Source organism: Canis lupus, chromosome 3 (genome assembly GCF_003254725.2).
Source record: "Canis lupus dingo isolate Sandy chromosome 3, ASM325472v2, whole genome shotgun sequence".
Classification (NCBI taxonomy): domain Eukaryota; kingdom Metazoa; phylum Chordata; class Mammalia; order Carnivora; family Canidae; genus Canis; species Canis lupus.
The window spans coordinates 54,255,589-54,278,123 of record NC_064245.1 but is presented as its reverse complement, the minus strand read 5'-3'; the positions used below and the strand labels follow the sequence as shown (position 1 = coordinate 54,278,123).

Below are 22,535 nucleotides of genomic sequence, written 5' to 3'. Positions count from 1 at the left end.
CAAATCTTATCTCAAAAACCCAAGACACTACACACTTAAGATTTATCTATTTCAAAAAAAAATTTTTTTTATCTATTTCACAAATGAACAAAAAAATCAACTGAGCAACTATGGGATATTTAGGAAAATTCAGCAACATCAACATATCTAATTGAAATAATTAGTTTAAAGAATTAAAAAAAAAGATTCTGGATCTAACAGAATTATCTTATGAAGACCCACGTGAAAATACATAAAATAAGATAAATGAATCATAAATATGATGTTCACAGGCAGAATAATTCTATAAAGCTATCAGTTTTCAAGTTACAGTGGATTGAACTCTAATACAATCAAAATCCCCCCCAAAAAAACTTGGGGGTAGATCAAAATCATCCTAAAACTGACATGGAAAAATAGACAAGAATGGGTTAAGGTTTTTTTGTTTTGTTTTGTTTTGTTTTTATGGAACATAATAAGGAAAAGGATTAGCGTCACCAGACACTATGAAAACATAAAGCTATTAAAATGAAATCAGTGCAGTAATAGTACCAGCAAGAATAGATGACCAAGAACAGACAACCCAAAGATGGGACAAGTGAAAGTATAAGCCAGTAAAGAATAAAAATAATTACGTATATAAAAGGTCCTAGAATAAAAACTAGCTATTCTAAAGCACTAAGATCATTACCTCACACCAAAATACCCAAATACCCAAAACAAATGCGTGACTTAAAATTTAAAAACTAAATATTGAAATTACATAAGCACACAAAAAATTTTTAACATATGAATACTTGGCTATATCTGGATGAATAAGGACTTAAAGGAAAAAAAATCAAAACTGTCAGTGTAAAAGAAAATACAATAATAATATCAAGCAAAGGGAAATGAAACACTGAATTATTAAACCTAAACTGAGGGGTGCCTGGGTGGCTCAGCTGGTTAAGCGTCTGCTTTCGGCTCATGTCATGATCTCAGGGTCCTGGGATAGAGCCCCATGTCGGGTTCCCTGCTCACTGGGGTCTGCTTCTCCCTCTGCCCCTCCCCTGTGCTCATGCTCCATCTCTCTCTCTCTCAAATAAATAAATAATCTTTAAGAAAAAAAAAACTAAATTGAAAGTATACATGAATCGCATAAGTTGGGGTTTGTTTTTTTTTTAGTGATTTATTTTCTGCATCTATCCACTAAAATGGCTCCAAAATGATGTTTCTTCCAAAATACTGAGCACTCCTGGCACCTAGGCTGCAGCTTCCTACACCATTTCCCACTACGAGCAACAGGGCACCTGGGAGGAAAAGCTCATGTCTGTCTGGTCAGGGACCACAAATGTACAAGCTGCGCCCGGGACAATGGGCTGTGCTTTCAAAGATGAACAGAATCATTTCAAAAGAATAGAGAGGCAATCTAAAGGAGCTACCATTTCAGTCTTTAAAAAAAAAAAAAAAAAGACTATATAATAGATCCAAGCACATCCAACCAATGATAATCCCTATGTCCGCAACTATACTTTTTAAAAATGAAAAAAAGAAATAACAACATATTCATTCCCATTTGAGGCAGCAACTCCTCAACCATTAAAACTGTTAAATTAAAGGGAAACATTCACCCTGTCTGTTTAATAGGAACTATATTTTATAGTAATCAAGTAGTCCTGGCCTCAACTGATAAAGGAAACTTCTATTTCACAGAGAACACTAACTACTGCAGGTAGAAAAGTAACTGAATTAGGAAACATCATCCATTATCCCCAATCAGAATCGTTATTTTATTAAAGATTTCATTCATTTATGAGAGAGAGAGAGAAAGAGAGAGAGAGTGAGCACGCGAGCGCACACAAGCAGAAGAGCACCTGCAGGGAGAGTGACAGGCAGAGGGAGAGGGAGAAGCAGGCTCCCTGCTGAGTAGGAAGCCTGATGTGGGACTCCATCCCAGGACCCCCAGATCACAACCTGAGCCAAAGGCAGATGAGATACTTAACCAACTAAACCACCCAGGCACCTGAGAATTGTTATTTTAAATCAGGATTATCAATTGGTGTTAAAAAAGGGGTGGGGGGATCAGGTAAATAGCCTCTGGTGAACCAAACAGTGCTAAGTGCCACATAGATCACTTTCTGTACTTCTGAGGGGAACCTGATGCAAGAGGGAGGGATCAGATTCTCATCACCCTAACCCAGTAGTCAATCTGACCATCTGTAATAGCGGGCCAATCTGATATTCTGCATCTTCTCCGTGATTCATGGATGGCTAATGATGTATTCTAACCCAAAATACGTAACTTTCATACATTTTAGATACAACTTACAGTTTACAAAAAAACAGAAGATAGAAGGATAGCTAAATGACACCACAAGGAAACAATATGACAAATCCAGAAGTTAGGACAAAGTGGCCAGGTCTCTATAACAAGTCAGAGTAACAAAAAAGTGAAGGGCAAGATAAAGGATGTGCTAGGAAAAAAAGAAATGTAAGGATCATAACGAGCACATACAATGCAGGGAACATTTCTGAGATCCGAGGGGATATCAGTGTGGTTTGGTATGGGTATTAAATAAAACAGTACTAAAATGAAAATGTACTGATTATTGGCTGAAGAAAGGTCCATTGCAAAATATGTACTTATGACGGGTCCTCAAAAAGTTAAAAAGAGAAGTACTATATAATCTATCAGCTCCACTTCTGAGCATACATATATATATATATATTCAAAAGAATTGAAACCAGGAACTTGAAGAAATTTGTATGCCCATGTTCACAGCAGCATTACTCACAATAATCAAAAAGCAGAAGCAACCCAAGCATCCATAAATGGATGAATGGATAAACAAAATGTGGTACATGCATACAGCGGAGTGCTACTCAAGCCTTAAAAAAACAATGATATTCTGATACATGCTACAACATAGATGAATCTCGAAGACATATCAAGTGAAATAAGACTGTCACAAAAGTACAAATACCATGTGATTCCACTTCTATGAGGCACCTAGAGTAGTCAAAAGTAGCATGGTGGTGGCCAGGAAGGCGGGAGGAGAGAAGGGAGGAGTTGGTTTTTAATGGGTATAAAGTTTCAGTTTTGGAAGATGGAAAGGCTCTAGAGATAGATGGTGGTAATGGTTACATAAGAATGTGAATGCAGGGATCCCTGGGTGGCGCAGTGGTTTGGCGCCTGCCTTTGGCCCAGGGCGCGATCCTGGAGACCCGGGATCGAATCCCACATCGGGTCGGGCTCCCGGTGCATGGAGCCTGCTTCTCCCTCTGCCTGTGTCTCTGCCTCTTTCTCTCTCTGTGTGTGACTATCATAAAAAAAAAAAAAAAAAAAAAAAAAAAAAAAAAAGAATGTGAATGCACTTAATGCCACTGAACTGCACACTTAACAATGATTAAAGTGGCAAATTTTATGTTACATTATAGTGAACCTATTTCTGTATTTGGTCACTGCAAACTTGGCCAAGTCATTTGAACTCTTTAAATTTTTGCTTCTTGGGGCACCTGGGTAGCTCGGACGATAAAAGCTCCTGCCTTTGGCTCAGGTCATGATCCTGAGGTCCTGGGATCGAGCCCTGAGTCAGGCTTCCTGCTCAGTGAGGAAACCTGCTTCTTCCTCTCCTCCCTATTCCGTGCTCTCTTGCCATCTCCTTCACTATCTCCATTTCTTCCCTCAAATAAACAAATAACATCTTTAAAAAAAATAAATACATTTTTGCTACCTTAGGTCTTCAACAAGGACAAGAAAATCCCTCCTTCCTATATCACAGGAACCTGGGGAACATTAAATGAGATGATGTAATAAAACAGCACTTGGTAAACTGTAGAGCACTCTACAAATGGTGACATGTTGCCACAGTCCTTCTAAGCTGGTAAACTGCAGCCCCTGAGTCACCCTCCACTGCCCTTGCCCCTCACTCCCCAAGTCTGGTCCATCTCCTAGCCTGCCAGTTTTTCCTTCACTCATTTCCTCCTTTCCCAAATCCCCACACTACACTTGCCCTTGCCCCTCACTCCCCATGTCTGGTCCATCTCCTAGCCTGCCAGTTTTTCCTTCACTCATTTCCTCCTTTCCCAAACCCCCCACACTAGACTACCTGTACTATCTGTACCTGGTCCGACCCTATACCCTTACCCCTGGGCAGTGCCCCACCTCTAGCTTTTCCTTACCCCAGCCTCTGCAATTTCCTCCTAAAAATTTTCATAAAATAGGTTAAAATAGGTTCTGTAACTACCCTGCTGAAAATGAAGCCTTTGGGAGTTGTAGAGGTTTATAGGATAGCCTTCACAAACTCCTTCCCTCAGCTTTCAGGCCCTCCTACCCGTGGTCAGGTTCCCCAGATTCTGCAGAACAAGCCAACACCTCCCACCCCCATGTACATCCCCCTATTCTCTACCTATATAGATCCTTCCAGTCTTTCCCAGGCAGGGGAGAGGGGTCTGGCCTGTGCTCTCTCTGCACCTTATGACCAATCCAGACCAAGTTCCTGCCCGTCCTCTAAACACGCTCTCCGTCCCTCACTTTCAGGTCAGAGGCCTGTCCCATCTTTCAAAAGAGGACTGACTACTTGTGCCCTAAGGCCAGGGCCGGCATAGTCCTACATTCTCTAAAAAAGGTGCTGGAAATTAATCCGTTAATCATGTTAGTACTTAAAACTTTCTTTGCCTAAGTGAATTTCATTGTAATTACTTGTTTTTCTGTATAGCTTTAAAATCTATGTGTACATCCCTACCTATTCCCAAATACACAGTTTAGCTATTATGCTTTAAAAAGTTATACTTTATAAATTCTTCTATAACTTCTTTCTCTCAACATTAAGTTTTTGAAATTGACCTATGTTGACATCTGGAGCTACAACCCATTTGTTTTCGAAACTGTGAAGTATCCCTTTTGAGTATATTTGAGTATATCACAATTTACTCATCCATTATATTGTTGATGGATATTCGAGCTTAAAAAAAGTTTGCTATTAGAAGCAGTGCTATTAGGAATATTCTTGTACACGTTTCTAGTTCACATGTGTGTTTCTAAGTGAAACTACTAAGTCAGAGGGTCACACAGTCAACTGTACCTGGTAATGACAATGGTTTTCCCAAGTGGATGAATACTTCTACCTACAGTGTTGAAGACTGCCTCAAAATACTGTCAAACTTTTAAATGTCTGCCAATTCTTGGGTGTAAAATGTTATTTCATTGTGGCTTTAATCTGCATTTCCCCAATGAGGTCAAACATCTTTTCATGTATGTTTATCAGCCATTTGGTTTGCTCTTAAATAACAGGCTGGTCTGTGTCTTTATTTTTCAACAAGGCTGTCTTTTTCTTTCTTTTTTTTTTTTTTTTAAGATTTATTTACTTATTTTTATGATAGACAGAGAGAGAGAGAGAGAGAGGCAGAGACACAGGAGGAGGGAGAAGCAGGCTCCATGCCGGGAGCCCGACGTGGGACTCGATCCCGGGACTCCAGGATCGCACCCAGGGCCAAAGGCAGGCGCTAAACCGCTGAGCCACCCAGGGATCCCCAAGGCCGTCTTTTTCTTAATTGAAGTACAGGAGTTCTATATATATTCTGGATACTAATCCTTTATTGGTATTATGTGTTACAAATTTTCTCTTCCAGATTATGGCTTTCCTTCCTTTTCATCTCTTATGATGAGAAGCACTTTAAGGTAGTTGAATTTGTCAACCCTTTCCTTTATGGCAAATGGTTTGGGTAACTTGTTTAATAAGCCCTTCCTTGCCCAGAGGTCATGAAAGGATTTATATTTCCTTTTAAGAAAAAAAGTGCTATAAACTTCAAAGAGGAAGTTACATAAGTAATCAATAAGCACATAAAAAGTACTCAAAATTATTCGCCATCGAGGAAATGCAAGTCAAAACCACAATGAGAAACCACTACACATCCACCAGGATGGCTAAAATTAGGAAATTGATAACACCAAACAGTGGCAAGGATGTGGAGCCACTGGACTTTTATTATACATTGTTGGCAGGAGTGTGAAATTGTAGAACCAAGTCAGAAAAGGTCAGGCAGCTTCTGATAAAGCTAACCATACAACTATCCTGTGATCCAGCAACTCCAGTTGGTATTTTCCTCAGAGAAATGAAAGCACACATCCACAAAATAATTTATACTAGAATATTCATAGCAGCTTTATTCTTAATAGCCAAAAATTAGGAAGAGCCCTGTTGTTATCCATCAATAAGAGAATGAAGAGGTGGACTGGGTTCTAGTCATAACAACAGAACGCTACTTAGCAAGAAAAAGAACACACAACTAGCGTGTGCAACATAGATCACAAAAATACTGCGCTGAGTACAAGGAGCCTTATACAAAAGAATATATATTTTAAGATTCTATTTACATGAAGCCTAGAATAGGCAAAAATAATTTATAATGGATAAAAATCACAACAGTGGTTGCTGGCAGGTGGGGTGAGAAATGAGGAAGGAGCACACAGAACTTTCTACTGGCAGACAGTAATATTCTGTATCTTGGCAGAGATTTGCATCTAGATGGTATATACATTTGTCAAACAAAAAGGAAACAAATTTTGAGCTCTAGTAAGTGATATGCATACTGAAGCCAGGGGCTAAGTACACTGATGTGTGGAACTTAACACATGCAAAAATAAAACACTGATGGACAATGGGATAGAAAGAGGTCATAAACCACAGATGGGAAAATGTTAATACTAAATCTAGGTAAGAGGTAGAGGGGTACACATTCTTTTAGCTTTACCATATGCTTGAAACTTTTCACAATATTAAAGACAAAGCACATTTTCAAAAGGAAGAGATTGGCTTTAAAAAATAAGCAGATATATTTGAGCAAAGTTTGCCTTTGAGAGAAGTGACTGAAAAAGAAAGTTCGATCCTTACACATGCTAGTGCCCTAGAGTTTGCAAAAATGCTTTTTACACAGATTATTTTAAGTGATTCTCACCAAAACCTGAGGATTCTGATCTCATTTTATGCTTGAAAAAACTGGGGATTGGAATTTGGCAAATCTCACACAGCCAGTGTCTGACAGAGCTGGACCTGAATTGAATGTCTCTGGCTCTTCTATGCTCTTTCAAACACATCCCACTGGGGAGCTACCATCACCTCCAGGTGGTAGAAGGCAACAGGGAAACTGCGCCACTAGCTCTCTGGGCCATCCCACCTGCAGAGTGAGAGGAGCAAAGTAGCTACTGTCACCAGACACATGTGACAGACACAACCGACAATGAAAAAGCATGAATTCAACAGAGCCAAGGTCTACTTCAAACCCATTCAGCACAAAAGTGCTGGCAAGCCCAACTCCCTGAGTTTTTTGAAGCCATCTTCAAAGTTTAGGGGAATCTGTGACATCCTTCCTGTCTGCGTGGATGCATAAACTGCATATGATGCCTGTAGCTAAGAAACTGCAATACAAAACTTGTCAAAACACTTCTCTGACAAGATATTCCACCACTCTTCTTACCAAAGCAGAACAAAAGTAGAACAGAAGGAGGGGACCCAGGAACATTGCTCAACCCAAACACGGCCAGAATTGAAGGCAAAAGCTTTAGCAATCACCCACACATTAATCACTAGCTTCAGGGTATTTTGGCTTTTTGTTAACGCATATCCAACACACCCCAACAATTTTTGTTAAATTTAAACAAGGTGAGATGGACCTATGGAACATGAATACAAGCCCTTTCAGCCTTAGAGACTGGTGTATTTATCCAAACATTCACTCAGTGTGCTAACTACTTTGGGAACTGGAATGAATCTAGGACACCATCCTTGTCCTCAAGAGGCCTATCATCCCGCAGGAGGCTCAAGTCAGATTTCCCAGGCCTGCAGGGGCTCCAGGGGGAAGAGCCTAAGAGCAGAGAACGGAGAGTGCAAGTACAACCAGGAGCTCTAGAAAGATTTGGGCTGGGCCTTGATGATGCAACTCTTGACTTGCAGAGTTGGGGGTAGGTGTGCTATGTTCTGAGCAAAGGCTGATGGGAAGAACTAGCTCCAAGGGGGCTGCTGGCTCAGGAAGTCTACCTGAAGCCTGACCAGGAAGAAGGGAGACCAAAGAGGACTCCAGAGGGATGCCTGCCAACTCATGCCAGAGAGCAAAGAGAATAAATGAGAGGGCCTCATGAATGCCTGACTTCAGTCCACTGGGGCAGGGCCAAATAGGGCTGCAACTCTCAAAAACTAGGGAACCTATGGCAGGGCTGGGGCCAATTTTCCCAGCAAGTCACGACTTAAAATCCTGAGAATGTGGATTCAGGATGCCTGCTCAAAAGCCAGGTGGACCTGTGACATCTGCAACCTAGCAGAGAGCCAGAGGACGGAGAAATATAAAGGAGACGGGTTAACAGAGACAGCCCAGGAGCAATGGATTTGAATAGAGGCTTAACTGCATGAGCGTGGGTGAGTTTCTAACCTACCACGCCTTATCTGCAAAATGGAAATGACACTAGTCATCTCACGGGGTTGCAAGGATTACATGAGATAACATCTGTAAGACATTCAGCACAGTGCCTGTATCATCAGAAGCATCCAAGAAATGGTGCATATCATGAATATGAATAGTCTACACTCTCCAGGAACTTCTAAGTCCAGTGCTTCCTATCACCTCACTGTACTGAGAAACCAGGCTAAAGCCACTGACCTTGGACAAGATCAAGGGATTACTCATGTCCTAAGCAACTTTGCCTTCTGTTCTTGGATTTTTAATTTTTAAAAAGTTCTGTCCTTTAAGACATTTTAGTTTATTCTGAGACATCTGCCTCACCCTGTAGACTCAATCATGAAACTTCCCCTATTAAAGAGCCCATCCCAATTGGGCAAGCTGTACTAAAGGGGGGGGGGGGGGGGAGGGGGAGCCAGTGTTATAATCCATTTAACAGGGAACATTTGTGCCAGAAGGGACTACAGGCCTCATCCAAACTCTCACTTCAGCAAGAAGGGTTGGGCTAGCCCAGCACAGGTCTGCACTAATAGAGTTGTAACATTCAAAACATCTACCTTAAGAACCACACTTCATATTAGGGTGGTAATGATACTAAATATCAAAACAATAAGGAATATAAATGTAAAATATTTTATATGTGTAATAAGAATTCAAGAAAATATAAAAAGCAGTATCTACAAAGATAAATTATAGTCACATATTTCAGGAATATAAAGTTAGGTCTCATTCTGTCAACTACATTTTCAGAAGGAAACTTTCAATAATTCCATAATCTACCCAGAGTCAATTACCCCTAGTAGGGGGAAAAAAATCAGGCAGGTCACACAAAGAGAAATTTGCTTCACTTAAGGAAAATATTAAAATTTGATGAACGCACTCTGTACATGAAGAGTAAGCAGCAAATTTTATTCCATAGCTAAGAAACTACTAAACTTTGGGGGGCACTAAGCTGGTTTGTCCAGTTTTGAGGAGGAAGAGAAGGAGAAGGTGGTAAAAAACATAGTAAGACAAAATTGTGGGACAGAGGAGAAAATGACAGAAGCGAAGACTAAAGACAAAATGGCAAGTCTGTGTGAGGGGATTCTGAGCTCTAAGGCCAGGGATCCTGGGTGAGAGGTGAGTGTGTGACCAGCTATTATCTGCCACCTGTTGTGCACTGCCCATCCAGCTGCTCTAATCCCTCCATCTTTGAAGGGAAATCTACTCTGCTCACCAGGGTGGAACTATATTATTCCCTGGTATAAATGCTCTGAAAGAGCAATAACCAGAGAGTTCCACAAAACCAGATCTATATCCTCCAGCCTCTACTCTAGTTAAAACTGGTTTCTATTTCCTTTCTATGGGCTGGGTGGATTTTCCACTTCTCCAGCCTGGTTCACGGAGTTCTCTAATTCGACAGATGTCTGTAGAAGGCCCACTATGGGGGGTGGGGGAGGAGGATACAGCAGTGAACAAAACAGACATGACTGCCACCCTCATGGAGCTAACTGTTTAATGACAAGGGGGGGGGGGTGGATCATAGCAGTGTACCAGATGTTTGCAAAAGGGGGAGGGGGAGACAGGCTCTCTTCCGACACTCCTCCCTCCACACTCAAATCTTTCAAGGGCAACTCAAGTCTGAGCTAAAGAAAGGGAAGACCAAGTAAATCCAAAGACTGGCAAGAAAATAGTGAAATGTTGCAGTTAAAGCTCAAGCTGATTAAAAACAAAACAAAACTGTAAGTGTTCAAACTGAACACAGCATTCATTATCTGTAACCACATAGACTACAACTCCTGAAATGAATAAACAGAACATTTTTAGTAATACTTAAATAAGTTCATATAAGATGACCCAGCCTAATGTATTACAAGATCCTGAAGTACCTTTGGAATCATTAAGAAACAAATTACATTTATTGTGTTACACTGTTAAGTATATTTCTTGTACTTTGAATATTGGTATCTTATGTTAGGAATCATGTCCTAAAATGTGGTCTAAGATCTAACTCAATAAAAATGCTCTATAATCCAACACATTTGAGAAATGCTGCACACTCTAAACAGCATTTGGAGATTGACAGTATACTTAAACATATTAAATTTTCTGACAAATCCGGAATAAAAGAAATCTGCCAAACTTAGTCTGAGCCAGTATTTCCCAAATATATTTTGACATGGCTCCTTTTTTCACTTAATAGTCAACAAATTGCTTCAGGGAACACATGTGAGATACACTACGGCATAGGCTACACACTACTTAATCTAAAAATGCAATTATCCATCTCCCAAGCATTTTGATTAACTAGTGTTTTCTATATGTACTACTGAAATTCAAAAACTTCCCCAAACTATTTTTGAAATTCACTCAGTGATACGCAATTTACTTATTTTTAGGAGGAAATTTTTTAAAAGATTTTATTTATTTATTTGAGAGAGAGAGCACAAGCAGGGGAAGGGGCAGAAGGAGAAGCAGACTCCCTGCTAAGCAGGCAGCCTGAAGTGGGGGTTCGACCCCAGGACCCTGGGATCATGACCCGAGCTGAAGGCAGACACTTAACTGAGCCACCCAGGTGCCCCAAGACGTATTTTTTATGAACTAAAACTGGACCTTGGTATATTAATACAATAGAATTCAAATTAATTGTATTATAATTTGATTTTGCTAAATTACTGGAAGTTTATCTTCTCTAAACATGCATTTTTAGATTTCTAGAGTGTATGTGATAATTTTAAAAGATTCATTCTCTTGGGGCACCTGGCTGGCTAAGTTGCTGGAACATGTAGCTCTTGATCTAGAGGTTGCAAGCTGGATCCCATTTTGGGTGTACAGATTTCTTAAAAATAAAATCTTTATGGGCAGCCCGGGTGGCCCAGTGGTTTGGCGCCGCCTTCAGTCCAGAGCCTGGTCCTGGAGACCGGGGATCGAGTCCCATGTCAGGCTCCCTGCTTCTCCCTCTGCCTGTGTCTCTGTCTCTCTCTCTCTCTCTCTCTGTCTCTCATGAATAAATAAAATCTTTAAAAATAAATAAAATCTTTAAAAAAGTAATAGATTCCTTCCCTTAAAGAAAAAATAACAATCTAAAAGACATGCTGATATTTACCTCTGCCCTGTTACCTGAAATGCCTACATACAAACTGCTGTAGCTGAGATGTGGTATCAACATGTACAGTTTGTGACTAACAAGCATTTCTGTGGTTGTGGTGTTGTTACTTATAATTTGACTCCTCCTTTGGAAATACTAATGCTACCTTAAAGCCTATATGGGAGGTTTTATGGAATAAAATTCCAGCGACTGAAAGTTTCATCATTCAGTTAACAATAAAGAACCAAATTCGGCAAATATTTATTTAGGACCTACTATATGTATGCATGCCATTGGCTTAAGCACTGTAAATGACAAATGTATTTTTCTGGGCCCCAACTCAAGACAACAGTCTGACAATGGGACAGAATACGTTAAGAATCCTAAACACTCAGGAGCCCTACAGACACTGTGGAGAGCAGAAGAACAAGCTGCTGCAGTGGAGATGCTTATAAGACACACAGGTGAATTTTAGGACAACCACAACCCCACAAAAAGTCAAGACACAGGGCCTCTTTCCAAAAGGGCTTATTTGGCGACCTAAAAGTTCATTATTAGTTAATGCAAGATTTCCAAGCGTTATTCCAATGTTAACACTTGCATATTCAACTTCACCTGTGTAATGCTTTTTATAAGCCAATTAGGATTAACGTCCAAGCATTACACTGACATAAGGAGCAACTTGGGTTAACAGCCTAAAACCATTGTAGGTGTCTTCAAGAATCCACAGAAGGGATCCAACTTCTGATAATCAAAGCAAAGTTAGACTTCCACCTAGGATATGTATGGGAGGGGTGGGAAGTCACTTCATGTGGGTTACGCAACACCGAGAAAGACTTTTCACTTTCGGTCAGAAAAAGCTCCAGGGCCGACTGCTAGAAATCTAACACAGAGAGTGAACAGACGGTATCAAAGTTGGGCGGTCTAGCAATCCCCAGAAAACCCAGACAATTTTGCAAATGACTTTCTAAAAAAAAAAGAGAGAGAGAGAGAGAGAGACAGACAGACAGACAGCAAGGAGAGAGGGATGATCAGTGATCTGAGGCCAGGCACACCAGAACTGTTTTTCTAGTTTAATAAAACATGACCGCATGCATTCCAGCTCTACAATTTCGAACCAGAGGACTGGGAAGCCGTTGCTGTGTGCCTTAAAGAACATCGTTCCTCCCCACCACCACCCCACCTTTTTTTTTTTTTTTCCTTTTCCTTTTCCATTATCTTTCCTTTGGGAAATCGTACGGAAGACTAAGCTTAAAAACTTGGACGAAACATACGCAGAGGCGCTGCGCGCTGGAGAAGACACACAGTGGTGGAAAAACAGCCACGAAACGTCCCGGTCGGACCACTTAATAAAAAATTAACTTCGTTCTGCTGAATGCTTCCAACACCGCGTTTCCGATAGTGTTTTCTCATTACGTGCGCTTTAAACGCGACACATACGCTAATGACCGTGAGCCTCAGATGCATGTGCAATCAATGCAGCGGAGTTGGTGCTGCCTTCCGACTGCGGTGTAACAGCCCGGGAGAAAGCGGCAGACTGCAGCCGCGTGCATGTGCAGAGCTCACGGGGGGAAACAAAGCAGGGTGGCGGGACCAGCGCCGCGGCTTCGCGGGGAGAAGCCTCCGCTTCCAGCACGAGAACCCACAGAACAAAGTTCACGCGGCTCCAACGTGTCCGGGGCGCGCCGCACCCCCACCCCCGCCCCCGCCCCCGCCGGGGGCTTTCCCGCTCCGGGGCCGGGACGCGCTCCCGGCGGGCCCCGCAGCCGAGACGTCGGAGGGCCCCGGGCAGCGCCGCCGCGGCCCCGAGGGCGTCCCGCTCGCAGCCCCACCGAGGGGGGTGGGAGGACGCGCCGCTCCGGTGCCCGCCCGCCAGAGTCACCCGGAGCCGGGCGCCCCTTACCTTCCCGCCGCTGCCGTCGCGAGGCTCGGGCTCCGCGAGGCCGGCGCCGCGGGCCCGGGGCGAGGCGGTGGTCTTCGGGCCGGCGGGCGGCGGCGGCGGCGGCGGCGGCGCGGCGGCGGCGGGCGCGTCCTCGGCCTCCTTGCCGCCGTGGTACACCGCCCGGCCCTCGGAAATGTGGATGCTCGGGGCGCAGCCCATGCTGGCGGCGGCGCGGCGGACACGCTGGCGGGCAGCCGCGATCCGGTCAGCAAACGGCCCGCCCGGCGCCTCGGGGCCGCCACGGGCGCCGTGTCATCGCCGCCTGGGCGGGCGGGCGGGCGGCGGCAAGCGCGGGTCTCGCGTCAGGAAGTGCGGCCGCCCCTTTTATCGCGGTGCGGGCGCGGCGGCGGCGGCGGCGGCGGCGGCGCTGGGGAGGGGGCGCTGGGGCGGGAGGCGCGCCGCTGCCGCCCCTCCGAACATGCCCTTCCTGAGGCGGGAGCCGCCGGCCGCCTCCCTCACATCGCCGCGCTCGCCTGGCCGCGCCGCGCTTCCGGGGAATTTCGGGGGAGGAGATTTGCGCTCTCCCAACCCCGGAGCGGGCGAGTCCTCGCCGCGCGAGCGACGCCGCCCTGGCCGCGGGGCGGCGCGACCCCCCCCCCCCGCCCGCCGCCCGGGGGAGGTGCGCTCCCCGCCGCGCCCGCCGCCGCCTCCCCGGGCCCGCAGCCCGCAGCCCGCGCCTCTCAGCCCGCTGGGCCGCCGCCCCGCGAAGAAACGCCCCTGGCCCGAGCGCCGGCGGCGGGGAAGGCTGGCCTAGACGCTCCGGCCTTGGGGGGTTGGCGGCCGAAGGACGCCGGTTGGGGCGGCGAGGCCGCGGCGGGCGAGTGGGGGCGGCGGGACGGAGCGGCGGGCTCTGGCCGGGTCTAGGGCCGCGCCGTCGAGAAACGCAGCGCGGCTGCGCTCACCGGGGAGCTGCTAGCGACGCGGCTCCGGCTCCGGGCTCCGGGCTCCGGGCCGGGTCTTGCGCGCGGCACGCCGCGCCCAGCCCCCAGCGGTGACCTCCAGCGGGTGCTGGCGTCAATGCAAAGCAGCTGGGGCGCCCGCCGCCACCTCCCGGCGCCGCCGGAGACCGGGCATGCGCGGCCACGACGGGAAGGGGACGCGCGGTCTCGCCGCCCCGAGGACGGAACGGACTCGCCCAGGGACACACGGCCGCCTCGGGCTCGAGCCCACCGTAGTCCGGACCGCTCGGTTCGAATCCTGGCTCCGTCCTTCAGCCGCTGCGGGACTTCGGGCGGGTCACTGCCGCTGAGCGTTCACGAGCGAGGCCGGCGGGAGGACCCCCGCTTGGGGCGCGGGGGGTGGGGGAGGGGAGGCGCTCGGGGTCCGGACGTTGCCGCAGCGCCCCGTGCGCCCCCTCGCGCGCGGCGACCTGGAAGGCCAACGCCAGGCTGCGCGGGCGACCCGGAGGCGGCGGCACTGAAAAGCCCCGTTTCCAGGCAGGCGGGGGGGGGGGGAGGAGGGGGGCGCGCTGTCCTGTTCTCACCTGGCGCCCGAGACCCCGAGGCTCTTAGCGGCGGCCGCCACGCCGCGGCCGCAGAGCAAGGTGTGGCCCGTGAGGCTGCCGGGCGCGCTGTCAGAACCGCACACCGCCCCACACGCGCGCACACCAGCCCGCTGTGTGACCTTGGGCGAGCCACGCAACCTCTCTGTGCCCGAGGCTCCAGCCCCAGCCCCGGCCTTAAGGAGGACGACGCCCCTGGGTGACCACCGCCGGCCCCCCGAGCGGCCCACCTCGGGCCTGCCCCCAGTCCCACCCTCCTGGCGACTCCCGGGGGCCGATCCCCCCCTTTCCTCTGCTGCCGTCCACACCTTTCCTAAAGCGGCCCCGCAGCGACCCTGAGATGCCGCCGCTCGCGCCTCGGGCCGGCGACTGTGAAGCCCCGGAGGCGCATTCCGGACTGGAGTCCCTGCCCTGGCGCTGGGGCTGCGGGACTGGCTCAGGTGCCCGGTCCCCTGCGCGGCCCGAGCACCAGGACGCCGGGACACCGGGGATCCGCAGCGTCCCGGGCCCGAGGTGCCCACCGGGCGGTGTCCGACGGCGGCGGAGCCCAACGGCGGGGAAACCCGAGAGTGGCTTGGTGCTCTAGCCCTCTCTACCAGCCGGGCTGGCCCAAACCACTGGCACGTGACTGCATTATCAGGTTCAAGCACGTTAAGCAGTAATTATATTTATGCTTTCCTACCTTGTAAAAGTACCACCGGCTCAATGAAGATGCCTTGAAAGACACAGGAAAAGATTCTTATTACCATCACCCGTTATTCCACCTATATAGCAGAGGGCTTTCTGCCTTTGTTCTGCAGATTTTAGAAGGTAATTTTCAGGACAGAATCTAGACCCTTCTAAATAAAGGGTTATTCATGAAGAAAAATGCTTTGAACCACCAGAGTGCATGAAAGTCCACCGAGTGCCCTCTGTCCTCCCTGCCTGGCCTAGAAGTCAGGCCTTGACGACTCTGGTACTGACCTTGCCTTCTCCAACCCCGGGCTGTTCCCTCATTGGTCCCTCCCTCCCTCAGCAGGCATGTCTGTGTCCTGGCCTATCCTTGGAAATCCTTGAACCCTGTGCCAATTAGGGGGTGGGTTGCTTTTCCCTGTTCCCACCTACTGGGTCTCCCTGGCTCCCTATGCCCTGGCAAGCTGGTCTTTCACCCTCTCTGTTCCCAGAGACCTGCTGGAGAGGAGCACTCATTTCCAGCTCTGCAATTTGGGGACCCTAGACTTAAAAAACCCTAAAGCTAAAAAGGATGCAAGAGCAGACAGGCGTCATCTGGGGTCACAGCAAGCCCCACTCACTTTTTTCCACGCTCAGGAACTCAGCCTGGGGTGCTCTAAGAAGTTACAACCCACCCCCCTCAGCTTCAAGCCCCTAACATCAATTCTACCCTGCCTCCACCTTCCCCAGCCATAAGCTGCACCCTAAGGTCCCTGAACACTTCACCCTACAAAGCCCCTTCCCCCAGGCCTCCATGACAGTGGACAGAAAAGGGACACATTGATGGAAGTAACCCAAACGTCATTGGCACGTGCCACCCACTAGTTCACCCAGGACTCCCAGGCCCCTGCAAAGAATCCTGCCATTTGGGGGGTGCCTAAGGAGCTCACGAACAATCCCCATCCTGCTGGAGGAGAGGCACTCCCCATCATGCCAGCCAGGTGGACACCTCCAAGGTCTACATGCAGTAGAACACACTCTACCCCCAGACCCAATCCATTCTACCCAGTGTACCTCTCCCCCAGGCAGAGCTGCTGGACTCCCATAAGGCTTAGAGTTGTAGCTAAACATCTACTTCAGTTCTTACTCCTAGGGTCAGCATAAGGTCAGTGAGGCTGGGAAAGGAGATAAACCAAAAGGTAGATGCCAGGCCCAGCCTCTCCCAAGCTACAGTCATTCCCAGGAGACTCCATGGTGCTCACAGCCCACCTCCCATTAGAGACATGAGGGCCTGTAGTCCTACACAGCTTTGTTTATCTAACATCAGAATCTACTGGTTTCCACACCTCTGCCACTAAAGCTGATCCTTCCTAAGCCAGTTCTTCCTGGCTTTGCGGCCTTTTGCAACCAGGGGTCAGCCATTCAAAGACTGTGCCACGGGTACCAGTTCCCTACTCCCCTTGCCTTCCCCCGTTGAACTGGCCTGGAAGCAGAGCCAGTGGTAGAGCTCCTGGGCCCTGGGGTCTGAATCCTAGTTCTGCCCTGTGTCCTCTTTCAGAGCTGCTTTCCTCCATCATAAATCTAGGATTCATGACGTCTACCTCCCTGGGATTAAAGAGGCTAACCCGTGTCAAATACCCAGAACAACTACTGAGCCCAGGTGCCTTCCTTAGTTCACCACTTTCTCCCAGGCGCATTCAACACCACCTTCCTCCAGGCCCACCCCAGCCTTCTGGGAACCTGTGGAGGGCATGAAATCACCAGGAGGATCCACACCCCTACAAATCGGTGCATCGGATTTCATCACCTTAATTTCTCTTTCAAAGCTTTGTATCATGTGACTTTTATATACCATCATTTTAACATTACACATTCTGTAATTTACACCTGAATACATGCTGGGAAAATAGTTTTTAAAAATGAAGTAGGGGGGATCCCTGGGTGGCGCAGCGGTTTGGCGCCTGCCTTTGGCCCAGGGCGTGATCCTGAAGACCCGGGATCAAATCCCACATCGGGCTCCCGGTGCATGGAGCCTGCTTCTCCCTCTGCCTGTGTCTCTGCCTCTCTCTCTCTCTGTGACTATTATAAATAAATAAAAAAAAATTTAGAAGTATGTAAAGTGTGCGGAGCCTGAGGAAAGTCTCTCTTCCTTCTCTCTCTCCCTTCCTTCCCTATTGCTAACTGTTTGGACCATTTGCTTCCAGACTTGTTTCTATGTTAAATATATTACAAGCATGTGTGCACACACAGAAGTATTTCAATGTCACAAACAGAGCTTTAGTGAATATCCTTGAATGTATCTTTTTCTGTAGGATGGACTCCTAAAAGTTGGATTGCTTGGTCAAAAGGTATGTCCCACCCTATGCCAGTTCCAGAAGGGATGAAAACAGAAGGAGCCCAGCCGAGGATGAAGGATTGAGAAGGGGAACTCCCTGGATATTTCCTGTGCCCCTGGATAAGGTGTGGGGGTGGGGGGCAACCAGCCCCAGATGCAAGACCTCTCCTGGTCATCCTCTCTAGACCGACAGGCCTCCTTATCTTTATCTCTCTTGGAACTCCCACACCTTTGGTAAAATGTATTTGATTGTTCCAGCCTTTCTCAGATAAGGGAGAAACCCAGTGACCACTCTTAGGCCAGAACTGTAAGGAGGAAGGAGCGCCCCCTAGAGGCTAGAATGATGGAGGAAAGCCCCTAGGACACTCACTGTTCTCTTACCTCCCAGTTCAGATGTGCACCTGCATTTCTCTCCTGTTTGGCTCCAGACCTTGGTACTTGTGGTTCACCTAGAACCTGAAATTAACAACCCAGTGTTGACTCCCTTCCTCAAAATGACCTGGAATTAGGTTTCTTTGTTTCCAACAAAGGTCTCTGTCCCCAGTACCTACATGCCCCCTATGCCCTGTTCCTTGGCTCCACCTACCTTTTCCCACCAGGCAAGGGGGTCCGATTCCTTTCCCACCAATTGGATAAAGTCCAGAACTCTTAACATTGCCAAATTTGATTGTAAATATCAGAAACCTAACTCCACCTAGCTTAACAAATGTAGGTACTTATTGGTCAATTTCCTCAAAAGACAGGAAGGGCAAGGAGGGCTCAGCATCAGAGACACAGCACAGACTCAGATGCCACTAGGACCACCTCTCGATCCTGACACCTTGACCTTCCGAACAAGGTTTGCCTAGGGCTTGTGGACCCCTGGCTTCTGTTTTCACAGTCCTGTGACTACCCTGTTGGTTTCCACTGCATCATGAACATTCTTTGTTCCAAGTTCCTAACAGAGAGTGTCCCAGGGGTCCATCCCTACTCCCAGGGCTGGCTTCAGGGGTGTGACACTTGAGAGTCACAGGGCCCCATGCTTGGAAAGGCCCCCATTCTTGGTTTACTGCTAAGCTGTCACCATCTTAATAATTGTTGAACAAGGGGCACCACATTTTCATTTTGGACTGTGCTGCATGAATTCTGTACCTGGTCCTGCCTAATGCTTCTAAAAAGTGCACTTTGGGCTGCCTGAGTGGCTCAGTTAAGTACCCAACTCTTGGTTTCAATCACATCATGATCTTGGGGTCTTGAGATCGAGCCCCTCATTGGCCTCCCTGCTCAGTGGGGAGTCTGCTTCTCCCTCTGCCTCTGCCCTTCCCCCTGCTCATGCTCTCTCTCTCAAATAAATCAATCTTCTTTTAAAAAGTGCACTTTTCAGGTGTGCATAGGGGAGAGGAGTATGTAGAAGAATCTGGTGTCCCAGGAGAAATTCACAGGGTCTGCTACTGCAGCTCATGTTGTTATGTCAGAATGATAGTCCTTGCTTGCCTCTGCCCTGGACCCAGCACCACTACCACCACCACCACCATCCACCCCAGCTCAGTCCTGGGTATCCTTCACCGCCTCCATGGGTGGGAAAGGCCTCAGAGATCACCTCCTCTGGAAACGGGCACACAGAGCGTCAGGAGATAGCTATGGTCCCTCAGCCAGTTAGTTGGTGCACAGCCAGGCTCCTCAAGGTCCTTCTGCTCCGTGTCTTTCCAGTAGAGTGGGTGTTCATCTTAACCTATCCAGCTTCCCAACCACCAGCCTGTGGCTCTCAGCCAAATTCCACCTAAAAAAGCATTTGGCTTCTGGGGTTGAGATCACTGTTGGCCACCCCTCCCTGAGGGGAGAAGTGGGGGAGGAGTGGGCCACAGGCTCTCCTGGCCTGGAGGAGGAAATATCAAGATTGGCCCTGTGACAGCGGTGACACCTGCCAGCCTGTATTAGGCTGTCTGCTAAGCACCTCGCATAAACACCTTATGAGCTCACTTATTCCTCATAACAGCCCCATAAAGTGGTTACTATTATCCTTCCTGCTCCTCTGACCCTGCCCCATTTTACTTTTAGATTGTATTTATTTATTTGAGAGAGAGAGAGAGATAGCAAGAGAGACAGCATGACCAGGGGGAGAGAGGGAGAAGCAGGCTCCCTGCTGAGCAGGGAGCTGGACGTAGGGCTCAGAGTTCTATCCCAGGACCCCAGAATCATGGCCTGAGCTGAAGGCAGACATTTAACCAACTGAGCCACCCAGGCACCATGCCCTCGCCTCCATTTTAAAGATAAAAACATCAAGGTTTTTTAGAAACAGGGCTGATGCAGATCTTTAATAAAACCCAACACCCATCCTTCTATAGAGACTCTTTTCAAAATGGAAAGATGCTTCATAATATAATAAAGTATTTATTTCTGGATAAGAGCTTTCAGGATACTTAATAGTGAAGCACCGAAACACTTCCCAAGGCTGGAACTTCGTGGGTCTGCTTCTAAAGAGTGTCCCAAGACCAAGAAATCCTCGCCTTGAGCATAACTAACAGGATCAGAAAACACAGGGCAGCAAGCATGGCTGCTATTATCCGATGCTGTCTAGATGCTCTGAGAAGTACAATGAGACATGACTTAGCAATTAAAGTACAGATACTGGGCCAAGAATAAAATTCATCATTAATAGCAGGTAATATAGGGCAGCCCCGGTGGCACAGCGGTTTGGTGCTGCCTGCAGCCCAGGGTGTGATCCTGGAGACCTGGGATCGAGTCCCACGTCAGGCTCCCTGCATGGAGCCTGCTTCTCCCTCTGCCTCTGTCTCTGCCTCTGTGTGTGTGTGTGTGTGTGTGTGTGTGTGTCTCTCATGAATAAATAAATAAAATCTTTTTAAAAAAATAGCAGGTAATATAGCTTCTATCCAAGATACTTAGAAATTAACCCAAAAGATATTAAGATAAAAGATTTCTCTGCAGTGGCCAGAATTCAAAGGAAAAGAGCAGTGCTATAGACAATCAATGACCACTTAGACAATATAATGACAAAAATCACATTAAGTGACAGGTACTGGGCTCCAGGTGAGTGGGGAACAGGCACATTTCCAGGGTGACCAACCATGTCTCGGCTTGCCCAAGACCCTCCTAGTTTTTTTTTTTTTTAAATTTATTTATGATAGTCACACAGAGAGAAAGAGAGGCAGAGACATAGGCAGAGGGAGAAGCAGGCTCCATGCACCGGGAGCCCGACGTGGGATTCGATCCCGGGTCTCCAGGATCGCGCCCTGGGCCAAAGGCAGGCGCCAAACCGCTGCACCACCCAGGGATCCCGACCCTCCTAGTTTTAACACTGAAAGCCTTGCATCCTGGGAGCCCCTCAGTCCCAGGCAAACCAGGCTGGCTGGTCATCCTACATTTCCACACCCATGCACATGCGAACACACACACGATGTGTCACATTGTCTCCTAGGCCCTGAAGCCATTCTCTGCCTTACATCTCCCCGAGTTTATACCTGGGCAGGGAGCCCTTCCAGCTACGGTCCGCAGAGGTCCTCTTGGGGACTCACACTCATGCCCACACTGGGCAGAAGGGAGACACCAGAGTCCTGTGGTTCCTTCTCCTCCGTCACAGGCACATGTGCCCCTTCCCTCTCCTCTCACCATTCTGCTTCAGCTTAGGCTAAACCTACACAGAAGCAGCCTCATCTAAATCTCCCCAAAGCCCTGTGAGGCTGGCATTATCAGCCTCACTTTATTGGAAGGGAAATGGAGGCTCAGAGAGGTTAAATAACTTGTCCCTGATCACACAGATAGCAGATGGCGCAACCAGGTTACAAACTGTGCCCTATCTGACACCAAAGGCCAACTTGTCCCCACAATACAAGAGCTTCCATGAAAATAAAGTCTGGTAATAACAAGTTACATACGGGAAACTGAGGAGCCAAACATCCCTGACACTTGAGAAGCAGAAAGTGAAATATGATATTCCCCAGAGCCACTGGGGGCTGCTCCATTCCCAGGATAAATGTGAGGCTAAATGCAAAGCGGCACACTGGTTACCAAAAGTATTTGGGGCTTTCTAAATGTCAGCCGCAATGATCATGAATCACTCTTCTTAAAGCTTTTAATCCAAAGTAACCCCCCTTGTCCCCTGCCTCCTCTCCTGATTCATCAAGCCGCTTCTGCTGGCTGAATCACCCTCTGGAGTTATGGGTCTAACCATCCCCCCTCACTCTCCCATCCCCTCACCCCACCCCCATTTACCCATCTCTGATCTAAAGGGAAAACTGTCATTCTCTTCTCTGGGGAGTTGCATCCTATGTGTCCTCAAGCCTGGTTGAAGGAGAGAGAAGACTTTAGGCGGGGAAGAATCTGGCCTAAGTAGCTGTGCAGCTGGAAAAAGTCAAGGTAACAGGCTGGGCCTCATCATAACCAGGGTTCCATATTCATCCCTTCATGTACAGACTCTATTTAGCATCCGGCATGTGTAGGCACTGGGTAGGATACTGGGGATACAGTGATAACAAAAGAGCCCCTGCCCCCACAGAGCTCATAATCTGGGGCGGGAGGCAGGCATCGTGTAACTTCACAAGAGCATAATTACTAGCTCATGAGTGTTGTGACGTACAAGGAGCTCTGAGTATGTATCATGGTAGGAAATGATTTAATCTTGGACAGAGGAGAG

The 22,535-nt window shown here is 47.6% G+C and overlaps 2 protein-coding genes across 8 annotated transcripts in view; one reads left to right on the top strand and one right to left on the bottom strand.

Annotated features, from left to right (window-relative positions):
* PDE8A (phosphodiesterase 8A) overlaps positions 1-14,340 on the bottom strand; it is a 157,274-nt gene extending 142,934 nt beyond the window's left edge. For 3 of the 7 annotated variants that reach the window (XM_025437723.3, XM_025437724.3, XM_049108493.1), the window contains exon 1: positions 13,380-13,880. In XM_025437723.3, the coding sequence (XP_025293508.3) occupies positions 13,380-13,577 (198 nt within the window). In that variant the 5' untranslated portion in view covers positions 13,578-13,880. Of the gene's footprint in view, positions 1-13,379; positions 13,881-14,320 lie in introns of those variants that run through there. The other 4 variants (XM_025437725.3, XM_049108491.1, XM_035714371.2 and 1 more) reach the window with 3 other exon arrangements.
* Positions 14,283-17,683, top strand: LOC125754876 (laforin-like). The gene is made up of 2 exons (XM_049108494.1): positions 14,283-15,729; positions 17,129-17,683. Exon 1 carries the CDS (start codon positions 14,436-14,438, stop codon positions 15,120-15,122), a length of 687 nt encoding a protein of 228 aa, XP_048964451.1. The 5' UTR covers positions 14,283-14,435; the 3' UTR covers positions 15,123-15,729; positions 17,129-17,683.
* The last annotated feature ends 4,852 nt before the right edge of the window (positions 17,684-22,535 follow it).

Excerpts from the sequence above, each read along its gene's own strand:
- LOC125754876 (XM_049108494.1), top strand. The coding sequence starts at position 14,436 with ATGCAAAGCAGCTGGGGCGCCCGCCGCCACCTCCCGGCGCCGCCGGAG.